Source organism: Sitodiplosis mosellana, unplaced genomic scaffold, assembly GCF_009176505.1.
Source record: "Sitodiplosis mosellana isolate CC-2019 unplaced genomic scaffold, AAFC_SMos_1.0 Smas_scaffold_18, whole genome shotgun sequence".
NCBI classification, from domain to species: domain Eukaryota; kingdom Metazoa; phylum Arthropoda; class Insecta; order Diptera; family Cecidomyiidae; genus Sitodiplosis; species Sitodiplosis mosellana.
In genome coordinates this window covers 684,010-710,561 of record NW_022595260.1, presented here as the reverse complement: position 1 = coordinate 710,561, position 26,552 = coordinate 684,010, and the positions used below count along the sequence as shown (strand labels likewise).

Genomic DNA, 26,552 nt, shown 5'->3' with positions numbered 1-26,552 from the left:
AGATGAAAAACAAGGAATACACAAACTACGCAATAGTATTCACTGAAAGAGTCACTTTACATTCATTCGGTGACGAATTGAATCGAATATTCAATGAATTCTGGGAACGACAAGTATTGAATGTAATCATTGTATTTTGGACAGACGAGTTAAACGTTTTTACATATTCACCATTTGGCAAACAGTTCTTGATACCATTTAACCTGAATGAAACTAATCCGGAACGCATATTTTATGATAAAACAATCAATCTCAACGGTCATCAACTGAAAGTGGGCATGTTTGAAGAAGAACAGCGTGCGAAAATTACTTATATCGATAAAAAACCCATTATGAAGGGTATTGATGGAGGTTTCGGTGGCATGGTAATAAAAAGAATGAACGCCACAATGAAACTAATTGAACCAAAGGATGGTGCCAATTTGGGTGAATTTTTTCCCAATAGATCAACGGGAATTTTCGCTCTGTTGGAAAACGAAACGGTAGACGTAAGTTTTAATGCAAGATTCTTTCGAATGCAACACTTTCAAAACATTATCGAGCCGACTGTGTCGCTTGGACGCGAAGATTTGTGCATACTTGTGCCACGAACGGGAATCTCATTAAATCTGGATAACATTTTCGATACGTTTGAATCACCAGTTTGGATACTTATACTAATTGCGCTGCCCATTTACGCGCTCTTTTTTCATCTTCATTATAACAAACGACGTGGTTCGTATGAATCACATTCATTCAGCCATGCATTTTTGCGGCTCTTTGGGTGGAATGTGAATCAACCGTATATGCGTTCACCTAAAACCAAGTTGGCAAAGATAATGCTCGGACTTTGGATTACGTATTCGGCTGTTATAACCAATTGGTATAATAGCAATTTGACGAGTTACTTGATGGTAAAACCGCGATTGCCAGATATAAAAACATTGCAGCAGCTAGAGGTATCGAATTATCACATACTCACCCTACAAAAATACGCCGACTTGATGAATGAGTTTCTAATTAATTCGAAAGAATATCAAAATCTCTTGGGACGAATAGACTCCGTCGATAACCCACTCGAAATATTCAAGCGTGTGCTTGAAAAAGATACATCATATGCATACGCTCATAAGGAGCACAAACTGCGTTATATGGTGAGTAAAGGCCGTTTATACGATACATTTGCGCAAATGACAGAATGCCCAGTTCCATTTATAAATGTCTACGCCCTTACTTATGGTTCACCGTATAAAGGGCGCATAAATTGGATACTCTCACAGTCGCAAGACTGTGGCATTATTGATCGTTGGCTGGACATAAAATCGCATATATTGTAATTGTATTATAAATTGATTCAGGCTCGTCACCAGAAGTCAAGCAGCGAACATCATGCTCCCATTTCAATTTTCCACCTTCAATCAGCATTTTACATTCTTTTCTTTGGGTGTATTGTAAGTTTTCTGGTCTTTATTTTCGAAATGAAGCTAGAAAAATGTAGGCGTAAATAAAAATTCCGAATTGAACGCAGCATTTCCCCATGTATGCAGTGCAGTATTGGATTTGTTTCCGGCACCGATTGCGTTTGTGTTTTACTTTCATTTAGCGATTTACTCTTTCAAAAGAGGGAAAAGCGTTTTCATTCCAGCCAATTAATTAAACGAATTTCGGTAAAAAGCCGGTTTTCGTGTCAGTGCAAATGATACGCACCTTCTCTTTCTATCCGGCCAAGCATAACCAGTTTTTTTTCGGTGCGGCCACTGAAATATATTTTTTCGATTCACGCTGGTGTTGCCGAGCCCTGACCAGTGACCACATATAATTAATTATTAACTAGTTCGATGAAGTTTCTTTTGGTTGTGAGTTTTTTGCATCGTATCTCATTCATCAAGGTTAATTAACAAATTCATCGAAATCCAAATTTGTTTGTAAAGCAAAAAATAGCACATTTCCTACCATTTTTCTTTTGGTCAAGTATTGGCCAAAGTACTAAAAAATCGATCTAATATTGTGTTGTAACACTAGACGAAAAAGGTCATCAGATACTAAAATTTTTGTGAAAATGTCATCTGATTTTAACAGGTGATCATTGGTAGATTTGATGTCTCAATATTTATGATGAGGAGAGTACGAAACATTTGTAAAATTTAGCAAAAATAGCGTTATGATCACGATGTCATGTAATATGTCAAACGCTAAATTAATTATCAAAAAAGAAAAGAGGAAGAATGGGTCAATGTCGCTGTTACACACAATTGTTTTTGAGTTTTGTGTTTTTCACACGAATTGCACATTTAATTGAACTACGCAAACGACTGAGCGTGAGCATAGTAACCGTATATTAGCTTTATATGATCACTAACAACGACAGAAACTCACCATTATTCATTTGTTGAATCCATTTCTATTTGCTATCAGTGTTGGCGTATGAAAAAATGTTGTGACGCGTGACTTCTTATTTAGTATTTCATCAATAGTGAAAAAATTCCCATGCTCACTTTTATTGTCTGCAAATTTGAATTGACCATAAAAATAAACGTAACAAATTTAAATAAAAGAAATATCAAAGCAGCTATAGGAAACAATTGATTAAATTAGCACGAGAAATTTGATACATTTGATTTTATTTTAAACTTGTAATTTGATACTTTTTTACAATCTTCTCTTAAATAATCGATTTAATATGCCCTTCTTTCCATGCGTTTGCATAAATTGTGTTACAAAATCACTACGAGAAAATCAATTTACATCTTAATTACTTAATTCAACGCATATCTAAACTCCAGTCAATTTCATTTCCTAGTCACATCTGTTTCTTTTACAATAACAACAAAATTTACAAAAATCAGCCGTAAACAAGACATGAAGAAGAAATAAATAAAAAACAATGTCAAATTGATTTTGAATTTATAAAGACAATAAATTCAAAACAATCTCTCTTTAATTAGGGGCATTTTGTTGCAGTTTGTGTATTTTATTCAATTAAGTGTGCATGTGAACGAGTTTATCAAAAACAAAAACAAATAAAAAATATGTATAGTAGTTTTGGTGTCTCTCGTTTCTATTAATTATACAAAAACAAATACGTTGGACGTTTCATTTTTGAAGAAGAGAATTTATCCTCATCGATTTTCGTACAAAAATCAACGGATACTTTTAAGGTAAGCTCCAGTTAGAACATCTTTCATTTAAATTCACCGATGGAACGCCATACAACCTCAAAACTTCTATGAGGCATATTTTTCTGTATGAAACATTAATTTGAAATAAAGTTGCAGTTTGAACTGAAAATAATTTGGAAAAATAATTTCGCATACACGTGGAAAACTGTGAATGAAGCAAGATATATAGCAAGTGAAAAGAAAGTTTTAATTGATTTAAGAAAATAAAACTTTCTAGATCAAACTCTCAATTTTTTCTATACTCTGCCACAAAGCCAAAAAAAATGGATTTGGATTCTTTTGCCGATTAATTTAATTATGATCTCAGGTGAGAAAATGGTCATGCGCTGCCATTCACGATTCCGATGTGAAACCAATTGTTCAAAACGCAAACAAAACAATAAGATCAACAAAAAAAGCAATACGATGAAGTTTCTCGCGTGGTGCAGTAGCTGCGAGAGATGTGAGAAGAAAGGAAAAATAACAGCTATTAATTCAACATGCTGAAAAAGCGTTGCTGACCAGATCAATAATTCAGTAGTATTGAAAGTATTGAGGTGATTTTCGGATCAAAGAAACACTTGACCAACCTATTAACACCTTTTCTACAAACGTGCTTTCCATCGGTATCGATGTGCGCTCGAAAAGTGTCAACGAAACGTTCATTGACCATGGAAATAACAGCTTGAGCATTCTACGAAAGCCGTGAATTATCCATTATGGTTTCGTTCGAGGTGGGTATTGTCGATTGGACAGCATATGATTTGAGCATGGCTATTTTTTATATGACAATTTAATTGTTAGGTGTTTCAAACGATAAGCGATCAACGCATGCACTCCGACAAGTTTGACGGCTTTTAATTCGATACATTCGCCGTGGTCGTGGATGTGAAAGTGCTTTGACCAATTTTCGATATTGCACACTCAAAGAGACCCATCATATCGATAGCTAAAGGAAAGACGCAGAATCCAAACACAAAATTGATTTTTTCTCTATTTCTGTGCTCTTTAGCCAATTAAAGTAACCGACAACAAATAGCAGCTATAAAACAGCGCCAACGTATAATTTACTAGGCAATTTGTACGATAATGTTTTTGGGAGCGCATTTTTGTATTTCTCTGTCTGTATTTTCAGTTCGCATTCGATAGTTTGATTATTCAGCTGTTTGTGCATGTCTGTTTCTCTCTCAGGTAATGTTGCATGTGTGTTGGCGATCAGACAACCTGGACAGTTGCAAAATCGCTAAACGTAACTTTTTTCGGATAATCAATGGAAACTGGTGAACCTTTGGTTTTGATCACAGGTTTTAATGGCATTTTGTTTTTGGCATTCGTACTGGATAACGATGTAGGGGGAGACGGTGATGATGATCCAGACGAAAGTGACAGAAGTCCAGCTGATGAAGCCAATTCTTTGAGTTTCTGCGAGAGGCCACTTGGTGGCTTTACGGCCATAGAATGATGAGCAATTACCGTCTGCGGTTCATTTGATGATGATGATGACGTCGACAACAACCTGCAACAACGAAAAAGGGAAAACACAAATTAATTTTCAATCGACGATATTACGAAATAAGTGACTAGACCTTAAAATTATAACTCAATCAACGAAACCCTTATTTAATCGATTTGATTAAGTTGCTGAATTACTTGATAGGCTAATTTTATCAAACTTTAACGTCTTGTCTGTTGTTTGAATTTGTTTGAATAAGAAAGGTTAATTTACGATCCCAAAATCAAGTGAGTTCGATCAATATCAGTGACCGTACCGTGATGCTTTTCAAGTCTTCTGTACTCATTCAGAGTGTTAGGAAACATCTATCTCACACAAAAAGTATATTTAATTTTCAATTTCATCGTCTGTTTCAATCTTTAGTTCGATGTAGAAAGGAAAAACGCGAGCGATTCGCTTTCAATAAAATATATGCAACAATTGAAATGCCGTAAATTCTTGAAATACATTTGAAAACAACAGCCCATTTGACACGGTCTGAAGTTTTTGCTAACAGAAACGAAACATATAGCTGGTTTTTGTCATCGGGCAAATAGTTTACAGGTTGATTGTATCTTTCGCATAATAAACCTAATTGATTGATTGGTCAATTTGCACTTAACAAAAAGAAAAAATGCCAGGGAGTTTTGCAGATGATTTCTTGTTGTTGTTGTTGTTGTTGTTGTTGTTGTTGTTGTTGCTGCTGCTGCTGCTGCTGCTATGTTTTCAATTTCATTCAAGTCCAAATGAATAAGGCAATAGTATAAGTTTTAATGACCATCGGAATATCCATGAACATTGGCATCAAATTACTTTTTAATAATTTGAACAATGTATTTATTGTAAAGCAGTATATGGGCACACATGTTTTGGATGACCATCACAACACAACAACAGATCTTTTAGAGAAGCATCCAAATCGATACTATTAAGCGTATCACGTTGAACTTATAAAAAGGTGAGCGAATATACATTGAATAATTGCGAACCGACGTTTGTTGAGTACGAAGCAGGGAGAGCATAGCAAAATCGTTTTCATTTTCAACTTTGTTTTATAATTTGCATTGTGTGTGTGTGTGTGTGTGTGCCAATTTTGAGTAGTTTGGCATATAATGTCCATGTGACTTGAGAGTCTGAAATTAAAATTGGAACATCAAAAACAATTGCATACCAATGTGCTTCATTAGTCGGGAACGTAAAATAAATGCAATATGGCAGCTCAAATCGTATTCATATGCATTTAATTAGCCCATGAAAAGAAACAACAAATGAAATATTCAGCGAGAGAATCGCAGTGAAAAGCCTATATTATGAATGTCGAGTCAATTGTATTCCAGTGAATTATGTGTGCTATGATTTAGGCAAGATATGTGTGCGCGATTCAATGCAAACAATTTGATGAATTAGATGAAATAAATATAACGGCAGCACAGCGCATCGTAACACTTCTCATTGCTTTCGAAAAATTACAAGACTGTAATAATAACAGAAACAATAACAAGAAAAAAGAAGAAGAGGGGAACTCAAATGCTTTCTGCCATATTTATGATTGAAAGCATCACGTATTATTGCATATGATGCGTTGCATAGGATGCAGTTATTTTTGAAAAACTCTCTAATGAATGCAGTTTTCTAAAGTTTTCCTTTCCGTTTATCGTTTCACGCATATTTATGATCCATTTTTTCAATATCTTCCTGTGTAATAAGTGTTTGCATTTTCACATTTGATAAATCAACGAAATGAAAACTGTACGAACGTTCCGATTCAAACCACAAAAACTCATTGATTATCAGTGGTGTAACAATGCACAGCATAACTTGGCATTTCGATCGATTTTATTATTGCAACGCATTTCACGCTGGAATATCGAAAAGTCGTGGGTTGGGAAATGTACCGGAATCTTTTTGCATGCCACAACTACCGATGCTACACTCTTTCCATCAGATAAAACATTACATTTTTGTTTGCCATATTTACCTTTTACCTCACCAAATCAAGCCAGAGCTCTTATTCACTTGCTCGATTTGTGCACTTTGATGGATGTGTTTCGAGTGCAAGTGAAACTGATTCGAACAGTTTTTGTATACATATAATATAGTAAGTACATCTCACATTTGTTGTTATCATTCCTTTCCAATTCATTTGTATGTTCTTTTGTTTGTTCGTTTTCCATTTTTTACATGTGGCATTCCGAACATTACAATAGGAAAACTTTTCGTTAAAAAAAATAGAAACAACTCCTTGAATTATAAGTCAAATGAAAGAAAAGACATTGGCTTTACTTTGTATTTAAAACCGACGATACGATGCAGATGGGAAAATCAATTTTTATGCTTTGCACGTATCGTTCAAAGTGTATTTTCAATTTTAATTCCATTTTTCCCTTCTTCTCAAACGATTTTTGCGATGCTGAATCAATATAAAATAATCAATTTTTGATTTAGTTCACTTTTGGGTCATTTGAGAAAAGAGAGAGAGAAAAAAAAACTGGCGGAAATGTGAATTTGGGTGAAATACATATTTTTTGCTATATTTCCAGGTGAATTTGAGTTCATTACGAAAAATGTTGTGAAAAATATCACTCAATATGTAATATTATCAATTGCTAATGATGAGAAATCCCACACTTGTTCATATATTCCGAAAAAATTCATCAAATTTGAACTTTCTCATTTTCTATCTGCTCTGTGCATAATTTACATGCAAATAGTTGCCTTCGGAAATTGCTCTTTTTTCGGTATATGTTTTGCATTATCTTAAGCAAATTTGAGCTCAATAGACCAAATGGCAAAAAGATGTATTTTTGTGGATGTAAAAAGTGAATATTTTTTAATTACCCGAGCCATTAATACATTTCAATTTGAGAGTAAAGTCTATTCCCACCAACTATATCAAAACCTCCAACCAAATTATTAAATATATCCGCTCCATTTTTTATCTGAAGTGTACCATGCCCCCGGCTATTTGACGCGATTATAAACACATAAAATACTTTTTCACGCAGAAAAAAAATATTGCAATATGTAATCATTTTGAATGCGAAATTCATTTCGTGGTTTAATTTTTACAACTGGTTTTTATTTCGATTTCCTGCGAACGGCACAGAATCAAATACTTCTTCAGGGTGAACTATATCGTGACTCATTCAATGTTATTGTTCATCATATTGAACTGATATTCAAAATTGTATTCGAATTTCAATGCAAATGATTGGGTCAGATTGTGTGCGGAAATTCATTCAAATTGCGATTGTGTGTTTTGGGATTTCATTCAAAACGTGAGAGTAATCTTGGAGCGTTTGAGGAGCAAATTTGTTCACAAGAAATGAGCAACCAACTAGTTTCAACTGGTAATATTACACCAAATATGTTTATTCAACATTTATTTCCTTTCTCTCCTTCGCACATTGGACACGAATGCCAGAATGGGCAAAGTCACATCGCCATTTATGTTCGGCGAGTCGACGCCGGCTTCTCAACAAATGCCGCGATATATATAGGAAAAAGAAAGAGAAAGATATTGAAAAGAGAATTTCATTCATAAATTGACGAAGCTGCGCGCGCTCTACAAATGAACATAAAAAACATAACCGCCAAGCAAAGACAATGTCCATAGTGGAAAAAAATCGTCGGGAATGCGGTCAACAGCAAACTATTATCAGCTAGACTGAACTAATGAATCATTCCATAAACATTTGTTTCATTTTTATGTGACTTGGTTCAGTTTTATTACTATGTTTTCTTTGGTCATTTGCACCACGAATGTGAATAGGTAAGGCGATAAAAGTCCCAAGCATATACGTATGAATAACATACAAATATACTTATGGCACTCACTTGATGGACGGCACACGATGATGGATGGTGCATGCCATCATAGACAACAACGGTTTGGTGTGTACACTTTACACATCAAGTACATAAATGGAAAATTGCGATCACCAGAATCAGCTAGTATTCCACCGTTGATTTATTGAAATGTGTGTCACAAAACATGGCATTTAATTACTGTGTCCAAGACTTGAATATACCGCCTAATGAGATGACTCGGATGTCGCTTTTTCTGGTGGCAAATACATATATCATTTTCTCCATTTCACTCGTCAGACGACGAATATGGAATGAAATTTATTATCAGTCGCAACAGCATTTAAGATTAGTATGGCAATTAAAGTACCCATAAAATATATTCGAAATACGGTGTTAATTTAAATTGAATCAAATTGAAAAACAAAAACAAAATTAAAGGTAAACATGAAAATGAGATTTACATTCGAGTGGAAACGATCAAAAATTTGAGGTAGATGATACATGTAGAGCAATCAAATATTATAGAACGTCAAGTTGTACCAAAACGACCATTCAGTTTTGCATTGTTTTATCAATATTTTGGCCCAAATGATGCTACCTGCAGGCTAAATTCATAATTATTGACGGAATGGTTTGCTTTACTTTCATAATTCTATTATTATCACATGCCCAAATTTGTTCATTAATCCATAAGACATTTATTCACAGCGAATCCTCTAAATTGAAGCTTATATTAAATAAAAAGAATTACATTGGTAATCCCGAACTTTTTCGTACCGTTGGCCTGCGTTGTCCGTATGTACTTTTGGTTATTTTTTGTGAATTTTCTTGAAATAAAGGCAGTGAAAATATAATAATAAAAATAAAGTGAAAAATCGGTCACTTTAACTAAAACTCCAACAAATTATCGTATGAGAGGTAGCCGTAAACCAATTCTTATTGGCTTTAAACTTTCTGAGGTTTCGTTTTTTGGAGAAAAAATAAGATTCTGAAAGTTTCATGTTGATCGCATTTGCAGAAGTTTGGTTTTTGGCCCTCAATTTTTTCCAAGAAAATTTCGACAAAAATTGAGGACAAAAAATCAAACTTCTGCAAATGCGATCAACATGAAACTTTCAGAATCTTATTTTTTCTCCAAAAAATGAAACATCAGAAAGTTTAAAGCCAATAAGGATCGGTTTACGAATACCTCTCATACAAAAGTGTCAATTTTTTGAGATTTTTCTTAGGGCAAGTACCCCAGGGTCAAATCGAAAATGGCTCATCTCCGAATTTAAACTAATTTTATTGGATACAAATCTTTTGGGACTTTCAGATTTGGATTATCTCAATTATTTTTTGAGTTATCGTGTTAACAAACACCAACGACGACAACGACGGCACACGAACGGAAAAGTGTCTCAAAAAGTGGTTTTCTACGCGTTTCATGAGTTTTTATGATGATCTAAGCTAATTTTGCGAAAAAAGTTTTGGGGACCAATTTCTATACTTTCCCTTGGCACGTTGTGTACGGAAAAATAATAAGGAATATATATATATTTGTTGAATCGATGCGTTGAAGTAAAGACCTCAGCTTTGGTGAAAATAAGTTGCTGAAGCCTGACGTTGAACAAGAAAATCCCATTATAAATGTTAATAAAGATGAATAATAATTATATATATATATGTCTTTGCTTGGCTTGAATTTTACATTTCTCTTTCACTCAATCGCCGTCTTCAAGCTAGTAATTTTTCTTTTTGCGACAAACGAAAGCGATATGTGTATTGTTTTATTGCATTCACCAAATAGACAGTCGTAGAGTTTCTTTCTTATTATTTTGGAATAGTAGCGTAGCCGATGCATCCGCTGAAACCCTATAAAAACGCTGATAAAATTACGAAATCGTAACATCAAGACATGATTAAAATGTAGACGACCAGAAAAAAAAAATAAAAATACGCAAGCGAAAAACATCGTCAATCAAACACTGATCAAAAAATATATATGAAATAATCTACAATGAATCACTATGCGAAAGAGAAAAAACGGCTATAATTCACCGTCATTCGTAATGAATCTTCGATAAGTGCCATTCATTTTCAGACGGTATTTTTATGCCATTATTCAATCATATTCAGTTTCATTCTCTGCGCAAGTGTTGGCGATCGCAATAAATTTCACATTTTGGTTTTCTGGCCTTTTTTTCAGGCAAACACACTCCGTGAACACATATAACACATTCAACTGAAATGCATACATAGTTGCTGAACCATTTTCTTGGTTTTGTATCATTTATTTACTTACGCTTACATTCCGAATCTTATATCGAAAAAAGGGCTTCACGCTCGCTGGAATCCGACGCAACAGTGTATTCAACTTGAGTTAAATGAATAGTTTGTTAAAGCAACCATGTTATAATATCATCAATACGTTTATTTGACTGAATTTTTGTCACCGACACTCTTTCGGTTTTGGTTTCCCTAGCTCTTGTCTTTTGTGATGTTTTTCTTGACATCATTATTACATTTATACACCTTTCCATATCATATGCTTTGAATGGGTTCGATTCATTTCATTCATAGGAATCGCGTAAACTATCTGCTCGAAATCGTATACGTGCAAAACATCGGCGGCGGCATTTCTTCGGTCTCAGCTATTGTAATTTTATCTTGAGCATACTGAATATCATATAGAGCATCACAAGAGTAAGTAAGTGGGCAAAGTCGAGTCATTCGTTTGAACGATGCCATCTCACAAAAGTATCATCAAATTTGGTTAGGTCGTATTTTTTTGAACCGCTTCTCATATATTCAGGTGACTGTTGTAAGTAAAAACACAAAAGTGTGCTCGCTAAGGCGGATGGCCTCGAAAAGTGATCTGGTCTTATAATCCATGCGAGAGCCGTTCACACATACATATTCGAATGCGATGGTTATTCCGATTTCGTAATCTGCTATCACAAACTTTGTGTTTTTCTTCTTCTCCTCCTCTTTTTCGATTATCCCATCGTTGGTTGTCTCGAGAGCGAGCAAAACAACCCAAATTTATAGAAAACTGCTGAAAAATTATACTTTTAAATGTCAATTATATGAACAGATAACACTGTTCATAACACTCTGTTCATCTGTTTCTCTTTTTGCTTCGAACAATGTTATTATTGAAAGAAGCGGATGGATAACGAATCAAAACGATTATTGAATTTATGATTTCGAGCTGCAGTGTATTTTTGCTGGCCATATGTTCGGAGTCAACAGCTGAATAATTGGTTTCGTTGCGAATTACACAACAATGTATTAAAACGCCCAGATGGAATCTGATGTCGTGACACTTGCAAAGTTGAATAAACAGGCGTTTAAGGACACCTATATGTAGTATAGTACGTGTCAAATCCGACAGGAACACTTTTTTAAAAGATTAAAATAGTGTTGGTTTCCATGGAAAAGCAAACAAACCTGTTTATCAATCTACCCGGTTAAAATTCAATATTTTGATAGCAGTATCGATTTTTTCGGGTACAAAGACCATCTGATAGAAAGGAGATTAATCAACAACTACATCCATTAATTTATTGGCTAAACTACATTTTTTGTGGATTAGCACTTGGGAATTGTTAATTTGTGATTGTTGGCGTGTTCACATCGTGAAAAATATGCAAAATTTCAATACTTGAAATCTCTCGGTTTCTAAATAATAATAAGCTGTCACGTCCACATGCAGATTCATTACTGGTTTCGGATCGATAAAATAACTAAGCATACCGACCGATGAGTTTATCGGTTCTAACTCAGTCCAGTATGAACATTTGTATATATTTGGATTGTTTGCGTTGAAACTATTTTAAGTTTAAAGCGTTGGAAGTTCTTCGTTTCATCTCTTAGTTTTCTAGCATACACCACGATGGACGCCCAAATTTTAACGCCTAACCTCTCATTTTGGAAAAAAATATGATTTGGATACAACACAACGCACACAAGCGATTTATTGTATGATATGGCCATCTTGTAAGTGTAGCTGTTTAAATAATGCGTTAAGTTGACCCTCGTATAAAACGTGCAGGCTATGGAAATAAACTTATATTAATATGGCAATTCTGACAATGCATACGTTTGCAGTGTTGCCACAAATGAATATCCCTTGTTATATGCTAATTTTAGTTAGTCTATGATAAATTCATCGAGCGGTATACTCTGCAGAATAACATTCAATATATCATTGTAACATTGCCAAAGTCGAAATGAGCTCATCTCATCCATTTTGCATATTCATCGGATAAAGTTTGAATAACGAAACAAAAATCTAAACTATTGACTCACTATCTAAACATAAATATGTGAGAGTGTCATTGTGAGATGCAAATGCGCAGTAGAGTTGCTTATGGCACTGATCATTACTGTCTAGTGTCAGCGAAAATTCGGAATTTGTATACATATGTACATATTTTGAATTTATTTTGACCTATAGTTAAATGATTTCTATTTTTGCTGGTCAATTGTGTAGTTCGGCTTGGCTGCTCACTCCCATTCACTTTAGAGCTTGATTAATGCATTTGCAAAAATCTAACAAGTAATGACAAATTCGAAATAAAATGCGCAAACGATGATAATCATTTAGAAAATGCATTCAGTGCATATAAGCAAGGCATGTAAAAATGTTGATAACAGAAATTTTCATTTTTTGAATTGATTAATGATTCGTGGAAATAGAAAATGTGAATAAATAGGGAGAATAAAATAATTTACCTTCTTGGCTGGCGTGCCAGTGACTGTGACCAAAGTGAAATCGGTGCTGGTTGCTCTTGTATTCTGTTCAAATGTGTTGATTTATATTTGAGGCCATACTGTGAGTGTATCAAACTAATATTTCCCTCGGCCGGATAAAACGTATGAATGCTGCTATTCGCATTTTGTATAATCGCATTATTCACTTGTTGGGCGATTGAATTCGCGTCATTTGCGACGACACAGCTATTGGTGTTGTTGTTGTTGTTGTTGCTGCTGCTGCCGTTGCTATTGCTATTGCGACCATTGCTAATGTACTTTTGATGATGATGATTGTTAATTTTTGTCGCTTGATTGCCAGTTCCCGCGGTATTACTATTGCTGCTATTCGAAAAATGTCGCTTAGAGTTATGAATAATGTGATTATGCGATGCATTCGCAAATGAGGAGGCTGATGCGGATGGTATCGATGCCGCTGGAATGATTTGTGTAACGGGCATATTAACACAAATCAATTTGCCATTTATGAGTGCCACTTGTGATAGATTATCGTTCATTGTATTTGGGAAGTTCATACGCTCACGTCCAGTATTTCCACTACGTAACATCAGTTCGGTCGATTTCGCTAAACGGGAATTGCCAAGCTCAAGTGATTTGCCCGCTAAACGGTGTCGGTGATTATGTTGATCGACGATTGTCGTATTATTGTCAATTGGTGATGCATTGTATTGTAAATGGTTTGGTGTCAAATGTGCCAATTGTGTTGATTGTATCGAACCATTTGTTGTCATAATAATACGTTGATTGGCGGCTCCAGCACGTGGAATTGATACTTTTGGATTAGTATAAACGATGCGATTCTTTTCCAATTCTTGGTTACGGCGTAGGTTTTCGCTTGCGCTCAAAACTGTACCGCTTTCGAATGGTTTATGACCTGGAAAGTCGGTGTGTAACGGTCGACGAGTTATTTGTGTGTGTTGCACACCATCACGATCAGTTGTTTGGAGAACATCAAACGTCTGTGATTGAGCCACCACCAAAGCCGACTGCAAATGATTTGAATCTGATTCCGCATTTGATAGCTCACGATCAGGATCACTTTCAAAACCCTCGTCGATCGATTTTGTCGAACTTAGAGCCGGCTTCAAAGTATTGTCTGCGTTTGATATCTCCATATTTTCGATTTTCACTTTGATTTTGTCCATGATATCTCCCTTTGACTTCTGCAGTTTCCAACAACTTTTCTTTTGATACACTCACTTCCTTTGCGCTTACCAATAAATATTACCAAAGATGCACTTTTCCTTTTTATATATGTATTTTTTCTCTTCTTGCTTTAATTTCTCTTCATTCACGAATGTTTTTTTTTCTTTTCAACAATTTACATGTTAATTTTTTCAGCTCACACTCACACTCACGATTCGTGCCTCGACAGCAAACCACTTTCGTCTCGATGCGACGGGCAAAGTGTCTGTGGCAAATTGACTTTTTCTTTTTTGTATGTGTATGTATTTATCAAAAACTTCAAATCGCGTCAATAAGATAATAGTTAATTGCGTTCGATGTGAGAATCAGCGACGTCGGTGATGCTGATGTTGTTCGCTATTAAAATGCAATCTTCGGTGCACCTTCAATCATTTCTTTCGCCGGAGTTTTCTTGTTCACCTTCTCAACACGATATACACGAATGTTTTTTATTGTCTTCGCTTTCGATCTCACGTTCACAATCGCTACACTGGGGAGCTACGCACACGACTCTCGTAAATATGTTTCTGTTTTCTTTTTGTCTTTTTTGTAGTCGCTTTACCCGTTTGTTGCGTACTCACACTCGAGATTAATGATAAATTGGATATGTTATTTTTGTATCTTTTCTTTGATTTTTATTTTCGATTTGCAGCCGATTGAAATGGATCAGACTTTGTATTTGAAATAAGTATTGGTCGATTCGTTATCAATGATATCTTCATTCAGAGCGCGTTCATCTCAAGGTGAGGTAATTACCATGATTATCAGTTTATCTGAAATGAAAGACAACGGAATATTAAAGGCAAGTGTTACTTAAGCGAATTATTTTATTCATAGTAATTAAAATAACATGGACAAAATATTGATTTTAAAAGTCTTCCTACATCGCGTTTAGTCGTCCGGTCGAATCAACGTACGAATTATTGTTATCGATTATAGCGATAAGTATTACTTTTTGCTACTTCGTTGTAATTCGTGTATACCGTGCACAAGCTTGAACGAGTGTTTTGGTAATGGCAACGGAATCGAAACAATCAATTGCATGCATCGAAGGAAAAAGACAGATCACTGGCGCAAAACAGACGAATATGGCAAGTGTGCCGTGTTCGTTAACTCGCAATGAAGAGAAGAACAGGTCTGCTCTACACTCACAACATATTCACATATCCAATGTATTGGCCACTACTAAGCACCGATACATACATACATACGTATAGATCGATCCGAAAACAACAGTGGCGCAGAGTAACAACAACACCCGGCCGCACGTTACGAATTGACGCGGTTCTCAGCGATACAAGCGAATAAGTAAACCTTTTAAACATTATCGCATTAAAAAGTTGTAGGCAATTTATTATTTATTGAAGAAATCGCGGAATCACTCTCACCGCACATATTTTGAGCTCTTGATCAAATGAGGCGACCCAAGTAAATGATAAATAATCATTATTATTAATCAGTTACATGTTACAGACATAAACGTTGTATGGAAAAGTGAAAAAATGCATTTTTCCATACTCGGAACTACCGACGGAATGCAATCGAAACGATATTTCCATAATGAGAAGGAAAAAGTCATCAATGGTTTGTCACAAATCCGACGAAGACTTTTTCAGATACACTTCTCCACTCTCGTCTTATTTCCTTTTATACATATATTTTTTCGTTCGTTTTTTCATATCACAAGTATATTTCACTTCCTTTTGCGTCGTGTGCACGCACATTTTTTACGCATTTTTAATCAATTTTGTGGAAAGCGTACACGTTCGCTTCATTCTGTGTGGCATTTGGTTCAATAGGGAAGCGTTTATTGAAGATGTTGTGCTGCTTATCGTCACTACAGCAGCATTCGAAAACCTGATGGAATGATCATTGTCGACTGACATAATTTCGTTCCTTGGTTTCGCTGCTCTTTTCATTTTTATTTCCATTGAAATGACAACGAATCAATAAGGAAGTAACAAAATCGAGAAAATAAATCACGGACCATGAAGAAACACACGCTGCCGTTAATCGTCTTCAATGTGCCATTTTGACATCAATCTGAATTTCCGCATGAAATGGAATTTAACTTTCGAATATTTAGTTTGGTTTTGTTTTGTTTTTTTCAAATCAAATTATTCACAGATCAAGTGGTGACAATTCTATTGAGATTTCATAAAAGTTTTTTTTTTTTGATCGGAAACCATTGCCTAGTTATTGAATAACGGTTGATTCCCAATGTCAGTATACGCCGCTGCAATTCATTTGCTTCGTGCTGACAAAAAATTAGAGCAAACATTTGATCCGACTATGTGACTTTACACCGTCTCCGCATAGACTTCCATTTGAAAATGACCCGCAGCTCGATTGTGCAAAGAGCGCGCTCGTTCATTGATGGTGCTATACTGCTTTTAGATTTACAAATTCTCACGCTTAGAATGATCTACATTTTGCACTGGCAAACTTAAGATAGAGAAAAAGAGGCTCAGACAAACAAACTCATTAGCCGGCAGATTAATTAAGCACTTACATGACAACGAAGAAAAACTCAGCGTTCACATGTACTACAACGTAAAAAAAATAATGGCAAACCGCAGCTTTGGTGAATGTTGACTACATAAAGCTCGAGTATGAAGTTGCCGACTGACCATCGGATTTTATAAAAGTTATCGTACATGAATGCAGAGCCAAGTTCTTTACACGTCTTAGTCTTCCAAATTCTTCATGTTCATTATATTATAATAATTATTAAACAGTTCTTTTTGTGATGATTTTTTTGGTTCACCGGCCAAAAATATCTCAATGCGGCACGTCAAACGCGAGGCACTCATTGCGGCGAGCATGTGAAATCACAGATCACTGCACCCAAAGTTACGATGCCAGAAAATATTGCTCTAAATATGTATGTGAACTCGTTTCGACAATAAACCAACAAATGTGAGAGTAAATGCGGAGAGACAAAACTAAACAAATAATACGAAAATAAGTGAACGAATAATCAAAAGAAGAAACAGATCGGGCGATTGTAACAAAAGCCACAACAAACGAAACAAAATGAAGAAAAATACCACGAGTGAATACATACTCGAATCTGGCACATTTAACTACTTCTCTTGAGTTCCTCTAATTGAATTCAGTGCACTTTCGATCAACGCTCAAGACAAAACAATTCAATTGCGAGCGGCTTGTTTGTATGTGTATGTGTGTGTGTGTGTCGGTTTTCATATCTCACCATTTTTTTCAGTGTGCTAAAAACCCACACCCAAATACACATAAAGAAGAGACGCATGCAAACCGTTGAAGATTTTCGGCCCTTCTTTCCTCTCTTGCTGGTCTCTTGAACGTGAATTATATGTGGTTTTATCTTTACGATGCACAGAGGAAAAAAAAACTAAACATACGTAACAATAACTTATGGCAATCACACACGTCAAATCGTATATCGAACGAAAAATCTGACGGCGAACGAGAAATGTTCAAGTAAAAAAGAACAACAACCTGCGAGTCTCGAAACAATAACCGCCAACCAAGTGCAGCACAACAATCAACAGCAAACACGACAGCGAATATCTTGAAGTGAAGAAGAGTCAACCGAAGAGAAACCATGAAAAACGGCAGTAGCAAATATCACAAGTTGAAGTTACATCCGCACACACGCTCGATGGCATTCATGTTAAACCACTGTTCCGAAAAATGAGAACAAAATCACCATAATTTTCTTTGTTACCGAGCTGCCTTTTCTTCTTCCCAGTGTGCAACGGCTTCTCTCATGTGTTTTTTTCTACATTCTTCTCATCAATCGGCGTGTATTTGTTTTGTCGTTTTTGTTGTTGCTGTTGCTGTTGCTGTCGCCTTTTTTTCGTTTAGCTGCCGTCTGCAGTTTATCTGAAATTCTTCACGATCCATTTGGAAAATACTTGAATCTTTTCGGCCACAACAGACACCAAGTCTCTACTTCACTCGACTGAATTTTCAAGTCAATAATTTGATAGAGCTGAAGCATGTACAATTGTACATTCCATTTGGAAATATTGTCCACATCTCTCTTCGTTATTTTTCGATTTGTATAAATTTCGTCTCTCACATGAACATTTACCATAAGCAGGTCAATTAAATTAATTTGAATATATCAACATCCATCATTTACGGTCAAAAAGTCCAATCCAAACCATGGAGTAATATTGTTTTATGGTTTTATTCTTTCGAATAATAAAGAAGTAGACACTCTGACAAATCTTTATTCCATTCAGTTGATTACTAAAATCTGAAGGTCTGTGATAACACGCGCAACGCAGAGGAAGAAAAACATGCGAAAAATTTACACACGCCCAAAAATAGCGAAAGACGATAACAAATCGATACAAAAACAAAGCAATCAAAGCAAACATAAATTTTGCGTAAATGTCAGCAGCAGACGGGGAAAAAGTGGTCAAAAATCCAATGGGAATGAAAAATAAAATTGCTAATGCGCATTATATGATGGAAAGGCATCAGATTACTTATTTTGCATATTTGATATGTTCAGTTAGCCATCATTTCATCGTTTTATTTACGAACTGATCCAGTGTGCGTGAAAATATATTCAAAGTGATGCGGATTTATCAAATGATGCGCGCCCAAAGAAATTGAATAATTAAACGATTGTGAGGCAACTATCACGTATTGCGTTCGGTTGGATTTGAATATTTGAATGGTTTGATGAATCAGAAAACCACCATTTTCGCAATGAAACCGTAGAATACATGCAATCGCATTATCTTACTTTGATTTGGCAATGACGTTCCTCATAAATAAGATTTCCAAAATATACTCCACAATTGTGAAATATCCATTGGCGTAAATCAACTGTTTAAATCTTTAATTAATCTTCTTTATTTGCTCAAGTGTACTTATCTTTAAAGGTTTTCAAACAAACACATTAGGCAATCATCGTTTTGTATCTCGGGCATTGAAACAGCAATTGAAGCAGTGCCAGGAAATTTGCGCAATTTTCCAAGTAACTATCATGATTGTGTTGGCTTATTGCAGCTCGACTTCGTTTAAAAAAATAGAAGAAAGATCCAAAACGAAGGGAATAGTGAGCGAAAATCGAAAGACTTCGTCGCACAATGGAATAGTGTGTTTCATTATTTAGGTTCCAATAATCAAATATGGATAGCTTTTTATTATGTGGAGTGTGGGTAATTCGAAGTAGAAATTGGCGAGCGACGCTCGTAATCAAGCGTGAGGGATGTGAAATGTGTCAATAATCGGAAAAACACTTAATTAAACGCGCCGAATGTGGCTGTTATCGTTGCAATTGTCGTTCGCGAGCAAAAAAAACTGGCGACGTGCAATCAAACATTGACCGTATTTGGCTAAACCGAAAACAAACAACAACAATGACGCCAACGAAGATATTGACGGTGAATGAAAATAAAAGTAACCATTTCAGAAAACACCAGCACCAATTTAGTAATTGATGTGTATTATATTGTACAATGTACATGTTTCAGTATTGCATTCGCATTTCGATTGTATTCAAAATGACTGCAAGTGAACACGTTCGGACTTTTCACTCTGCGTGAATATAGTATATGTGTGGTAAAATGTAGGTACTATTTACAGTCATGCGCTAATAAAAGTGTAATCGCGTAAAAGAGTGCACGTAATCCAAATCCACATTGTTGGCGATCTTTGTTTTGCAATCGTCGGCCGGGAGACAGTTTCTGTCAATATATCGTCTCTCGATTGACCACTAATAATGATGTGACATTCGGAATTACGTAGTTTGTACGTGATTGAATTTGTTTTGAAAGGCAGAGTTAAACACACAGAAACTCGCGCGCAAAATAATTCACAAATAAAAATAACAAATCGCATCATATGTTTATGTTAAATTGAAATCTCGCTAATTTCCAGTCATCCGCCTAATTGTCATATTTTAAAAGAATATTCACCAAACCGTTCAAGGGTAGACTATAAAAACTTCCTCCATTCAATGATTAACATCTGAACAATCCCGAGATGACTGGTTATTGAATTTATATTTTGGTCGTATCGAATAAAAAGCCACCAGTCATCGACCAATAAGCAGATAACTGGAATCAGCTGCTTTACACAATGGCACTTCCAATTCATGTAGGATTTCGTTCTAATTAAATATTGATGTTCAGTCACAATTAGCAACTAGTATGAACCAAATACATGTTAAATCGTTTAGCACAATTCAATCTATGACAAATGATAAAATTTTCGAGATGCGAGGCATGAGTTGCACTCAAAATCTAATACACATGCTGCATGACACCAATGGTGCTAAATTTGGAGTCTTCCATTTCGAAAAGTAAGTATCACAATAAGATTTCTAATTTTTCTGTTTGTGAAAAATAATTCCAAGTATATCACACAGCACTGACCGAACAGTCGATCGATTCCGTTTAAAAGGGGTCATTGGTTTATACGAACATACTTCATGCACGGGAAATATTAAAAAAAACGGTAGAATTCATGTAAATCAATTAGCATGGAACAGATAAAATTTAAATGTTCAAAAAATATTCATGACAAATAAAGCACCAGAAACATCTTACACACAAATTTAAAAGCAATAAGCACTTGAAATACAATTCGAGTATTGACAATGAAACAAACGAGAATGAGTAAACAGAAAAATAGCAATCGTTTACATACAATGTCGATTGGGTTTTTGTATCCACTGATTGTCACAATTCGAAAACAGATTCAATCGATGTAGATAAAATCGTCTTCCACACTTAAATTGAAATACGAAATAGGCAGCAGCACGGCGCGTACACAACTGATTATCACGCTTAACAAAGATAGACTGACGGTCGGAGCTGCAGCCAGCCGAAGTCAATGTGATGGTTTATTCATCGGCAGCTATAACAAAATCGCACGCTTTCATTCATTTGGTGGCTTGGCGCAGTGATAATGCGAACGGTTTGCTGAAAGCAAAACCAAGACAAAAAGAGAGACAGAGTGAGAAAGGCAAGGCGGAAGGGATGGCGAGAGCAAGATAGAGAAAGATAAAAAACACTTGTGGTTCGGAACATACACAGCACACGTTGCTCGATGCTCATGTATACGCTTAGATTTTGGTTGACTGGATGCTGCGTATCACATCTCACGATGATAGTAGCGAATTGTGATAAAATAATATCTTTTCGCCGATGCGGCGCAAGTATAGTGCACGTTATCTGGTGTTAGTTTGAGCAATGATCATTCTTTTTCGTTGATCAATTAAGTCCGATTCATGGCGAAATGCATTTATGGCTTCTTTCAAATGAAAATAGCTCAGTGGCATTAAATTGCATTGAAAAGTAGCGCCTTTTCAAGTCAACATTATTAATCGTATATTCACATCAATCTTTTTTCATTGCCCTGCTGCTGATAGAGGATTTATTTTGTGAATTTTTTTGGATCCTTATCTTTTGTCCCATATGCGTATTACATTGTTTGTTGAGAAGATGAAATTGATTAAGCATGATCAAACATACGTTTTCCGATGGCTCAGCATCTCAGCATTTCGTATCTGTGGATATATCTGAGCATATCGACGACGCAAGTCACTGTATAAGTGGCGTGCGTTGATGTGCACAGCTACATCGACTGCACACAAACAGAGAGTTTTACACACAAACAGAGAGCGCAGTGTTTGTGTGTAGTCGATGTAGCTGTGCACATCAACACACGCCACTTATACAGTGACTTGCGTCGTCGATATGCTCGGATATATCCGCAGATACGAAATGCTGAAATGCTGAGCCATCGGAAAACGTATGTTTGAGCATGATTGTATTTATAACGTTCGCACAAACAACATCAAACACTTTGAGGGAGTTTTCTTCGTGCTTTTGTTCATTTTTTTCTGCAGTTTTTATGAATTATGCATGTATTTCGGCAAACTGCATTCGGTGCAAAGTGCGCGTGTGTGTTGTTTATTCATCTGCTAACACTATATCCATCCAAAAAAAATTGTTGTCATGTTGATGAACGTTGGATATAGTTGGCACCGCAGGAGCTGTTTAATTTTTTTTTCAACAGACTTACTTTTTTCACCTGTGATCAGAGTTCGAACGTGTTCATTCAACTTAAAGTTTACTTGAGTTTATTCATTACACCCATTTAACATTGTGGTAATGATAAGCTGCAACGCTGAGAAATTGGGAATGCATGTAAATAGCTTTTTCGGCTTGATGTCGATTCACATGCTCTTTTCAACTTTGTTATTGGTACTTTTCGCGCGTTTTTTTCTTCCTTTCTCCTGTTGTTCGCTCTCTTCTTCTTACTTTGCTGCGCATATTTTGTTCAAGTAATTTTTTTCTCTTCACTTCATTTTTTCGATATTTTCATTGGCAGTTGTACGACGAGAAACCGCAGAAATGTACAATTTTTTTATTCGAAAAAGAAAACTGAAATTGAATGGAAAAAAAGCGACCGCTGGTTCATATGCACATCGAACTGTGGAGAAAGGGGCACAGCCACACACACACACACATCGTTCGGGCGCGAGCACGTATTAATGATAAAAAAATTTATATGTTAAAGTGAAATTTTTATTGCTGAGTTTTGCTTGTTATTGTTTTGTTGGTTTGCTAAGCTCTGTTCCATGATTTGGTGCTACATGTGCCATAGCCGCTAAAGACCTCCGTTAACGAAGTGCTTATGCAAATTTGCTATGCTATGCTGTCTGCTTTCGTACCGAAATTCGCAAACCTCAATGTGGATAACTGTATCTCGTGTATTTGCTACAAGAAAAGAGTGAGAAGTTGAGATATATGTACATTGTACAAGTAAAAATGCAGATATTTTGAATGATTGTTCACTGTCTATAGCATTTCTTCCCAGTTTCTTTCGGTATTTCTTGCGCGATCCATAATCAAACGGAGAAATGCATTCAATGCAATTGCAATCCAATGAAATCGTTATGAGCGAATGAGCGAATGAGCGATTGAGTATTCGTTGTAAGTAGATGTCTAAACTTGGGCAAATTCGCTTTCGCTAACCGCCGGAAACACAATTTCTCTCTACCGGTTTGACATAATGCAAATACTAGCAAGTGCAATGCGATTCACGGCTCACCTCCATCTACGCCGCCGCCATCATCATCGTCATCGACATTGGAATATTTTCTTCCATTTGTGACGTTCATTCCCTTTTGTGAGTTCGTGCTCCCTTTAATTCCGTTTCAACGTCGATTGAGATAATTTAACGAATTTTCTTTTCACGAACTGTATGAAAATGATGAATACGCGCACGCGGCTCCTAGTATTTTCGCGTCACATTCTCAAAACATTTTTAATGGAATTGCACTTGAGACTTGACCGTAAAAATTTTACTGATTTCACGCTATGTTTGGTGCTACTTCCATCACAACTCATTTTCTTATTTCTCGGTTGCACGTTTATTGCGGTGTGAAGTATGGTGTTTGTGCGCCGCACACTCATTCACTTACTACCATATGCCTATCCATAAATTGAAAATAATTCGAAAATATATTTGTGAACAATTGAAAATTGGCCCAACGCGAGGTAATTGACTAGCGAACGGCGTACACCGATTGAAAAGAAAACGGTTTCAGTTTCAACTTAGCATATACAATTTAATCAATGAAGCCGATTGCGATCAGTTTCAAATGTAATTGCCATAGCCGATGAAGCAGTGAAACGCAAAAGAAAAAGTGTCAACCTTTTGAATGAAAATGTAAATTAAACGAGATCATTTTGTGCTGAACGTTTTGACTTATTCAATTATTAATGAACAGAATACCTGTTTGTATGTATTAGACATGACACAAATCGTTTTTATGTCGCGAGATGATACGATTTTTTCAGTTTGCGTGTATCCATTCAACATCGTTGTATCATTATATCTTCATCATAATCAAAGCTAAGCTGTCGCATTTCATTTTTGTAAATTCATATACTGTTTGCTGCATTGCATCGAGACGACTCAAACTCAATCATATGTCCAATGACATTTGCATTTTCCAAATGACCAAATACATTAATTCAATTTGATATTGCGAGTGAATGAAATTGTTCGTAATAATTGCTAGTCGCACTATGCAAATGAGATAATGTTCACCATTTAATTCGCGCTCTAGTCTACCTGCTGCAATGGTCGAACTAATTTCACTTGATTTCACATCGAGAATAGCGGTAATTAGAGTAATTTATATCGATGATACTTTAGTCTGAGTCGGCGAAACAGTTAGTGCCGCTGCCAGACGAGCTATCGATCATTCCTTAGTTGAACAGTTCACAAGAAAAAACTTTCTTGTTTGTCTTGATCTAAACTTTACTTTTATTTTTTATAAATACTCGTTTGCTTGAAATCGAATCTTCGATACAGATTTTTTTTTTCTATTTCTTGTTTTGCTTCCAATCAGATCTGTTACAAAATGCTCAAAGCCATAGGATAAGTGGATAGACTGCGGATCTGTGTGGAAAGCAAAGAAACCGCGACAGTGACTCTTGTTCGAAAACACCACACACGAACATTAATGTAACCGATTCTCACATGAGCATCAACACCCATTTGAATTCAGCGCAACGAAACAAAAACAAAGCAATGAAAGATCTGAAGACGGGTCAGCTCAAGCAATGTATACCTAAGAAATATTTTGGAACTCTATTTCAAATAACTGGAATAGCAATTTGTCGATGGAAGAAATGGTATCACTTGCAATCATTCTTTTTTCTAATTTCAGACAGCACGTTTTGTTGTTGATTTCTCCATTCATTCATTCATTGGCTGGCATTCTGTGTCGGTTTGATCTCTAAGTAGAAGTGAAATGGTCCAACTTTTTTCCAACGGACATTTTGAGGCATAACGAAAAAAAACCTCTGAGCCATAAAATACTTTTACACGCTTGTTCGCCTTAGTCAAACGTCTTGCGAAGACCAGGAGAAACAGAAAAAAACATCATGCCCATAGTTGAATACATCTTCGGATTTTAATTCTTTATTGAACAGGAGAGAAGACAAGAAAAAAAAAATTTCTCTTAACACGTGCCATTTAATCATTTTATTTCACTAGAAAATGTGCGCGATTTTTTCTAAACAAACAAAAACGGTTTTTATGGAAGACATCGACAGGAAACATTTCGCGGTGTGTCGTTATCATCTCTTTAGCATTTCCAGTCGCGCATAATATTGTAAAATACTTGAATATATAAGTTAATATAACTTTTCACGGTTGCCACGATCTTTTGTTTTGAATTGTAAATTAGATGTAAGCCGAAAGAAGAGAAGAAATCAAAGACATACAACGAGACGGATCGAAGGTAAATAAATGTTTTTTTCCTGTGACTTGCTCACGATGCTAATACGCGGTCTCCTTTTTTTTTAGTTTTTTATACGTGTATATTTGGCATATTTTTCTGTGCAAAGATTTACGGTACAGCAACAGCAGTAGGAGGACAAAAGTATAGCACATTGAAATAAATCATGAAAACTGATCATGGTTAATTTTAGCATTGTGAACCGGCTCGTGAAAACGAAGATCAGAATGCGACATCTCACTAAAAAAGGGCCCGATGACTGTTGACTTTAACCTTTTCGTTTGTATGCGCGATATATATGGAAAATTCCCTAGCCTGTTTCATTTTTCATTCGTGTGACCGTCGTTGTCGACTTTGTGCGCTAAGAAAGCAAGATCAAGAAAGATATAGAGTCTGAATACCAAGGCAATTTCGTCGCATTGATTTTCTTCTATATCAATAAGCTTGGGAAATCCATCGATAAATGTTTGAGTAGCCGGCCGATGTTTCTTGAAAAAACATGCTTGATGAAACCAGTTGGGTTGTTTTCCATCATGAAATGCCGACTAAATGTGAACAATAAAATGCGTTCTGTTTTTTGAACAAAACAATTTCAGAGCTGAAAATATCAAATCATGTGTATGACCAAAATCAAAGCAATTATTCATAAATGGAACAGACGAACAAAACAAAGAAACCAGTGTTTAGAAACCGAAATCACTTGGGACCGTTTTTTTTATACTGTAATAAATGGTAAAGGGGACGATTTTTTAAAAAAAAGTGAAGGTTTTTAAAAAGGTATTTTGTTTTTGGTCGAATGATAGGGTAGGGGAGGCTTACAACAACTTTGAAGAACTGATTTTTACTATCCATTATCCGCCCAAATTGGATTGGCATGAATGGTAGGTGAGTCAGAGGGTAA

The 26,552-nt window shown here is 35.7% G+C and overlaps 1 protein-coding gene, 1 long non-coding RNA gene and 1 pseudogene across 3 annotated transcripts; 2 read left to right on the top strand and 1 right to left on the bottom strand.

The window, feature by feature from the left end:
* Positions 1-2: 2 nt before the first annotated feature.
* On the top strand, positions 3-2,435 carry LOC129568438 (uncharacterized; annotated as a pseudogene).
* Positions 2,436-2,583: 148 nt separating this feature from the next.
* LOC129568377 (myosin-G heavy chain) lies at positions 2,584-21,221 on the bottom strand. 2 transcript variants are annotated; one of them, XM_055446172.1, is made up of 3 exons: positions 21,037-21,221; positions 13,159-15,155; positions 2,584-4,653 (listed from the first exon to the last, which is right to left on the bottom strand). In XM_055446172.1, exons 2-3 carry the CDS (start codon positions 14,340-14,342, stop codon positions 4,353-4,355), a joined length of 1,485 nt encoding a protein of 494 aa, XP_055302147.1. In that variant the 5' UTR covers positions 14,343-15,155; positions 21,037-21,221; the 3' UTR covers positions 2,584-4,352. The 2 variants fall into 2 exon arrangements, with proteins under 2 accessions (XP_055302147.1, XP_055302146.1); XM_055446171.1 differs by lacking the exon at positions 21,037-21,221 and adding an exon at positions 15,267-15,984.
* Positions 20,007-21,026, top strand: LOC129568399 (uncharacterized). The gene is made up of 3 exons (XR_008687947.1): positions 20,007-20,484; positions 20,567-20,689; positions 20,756-21,026. It is a non-coding gene; the product is annotated as an uncharacterized LOC129568399 (long non-coding RNA).
* Positions 21,222-26,552: the final 5,331 nt, after the last annotated feature.

What these genes read in the sequence shown, in the direction of transcription:
- LOC129568377 (XM_055446172.1), bottom strand. Translation starts at nt 14,342, where the DNA reads ATGGACAAAATCAAAGTGAAAATCGAAAATATGGAGATATCAAACGCA. An exon ending in CTGGCACGCCAGCCAAGAAG is followed by an intron (nt 4,654 to 13,158) that starts GTAAATTATTTT and finishes TCGTTGTTGCAG; the next exon opens with GTTGTTGTCGACGTCATCAT.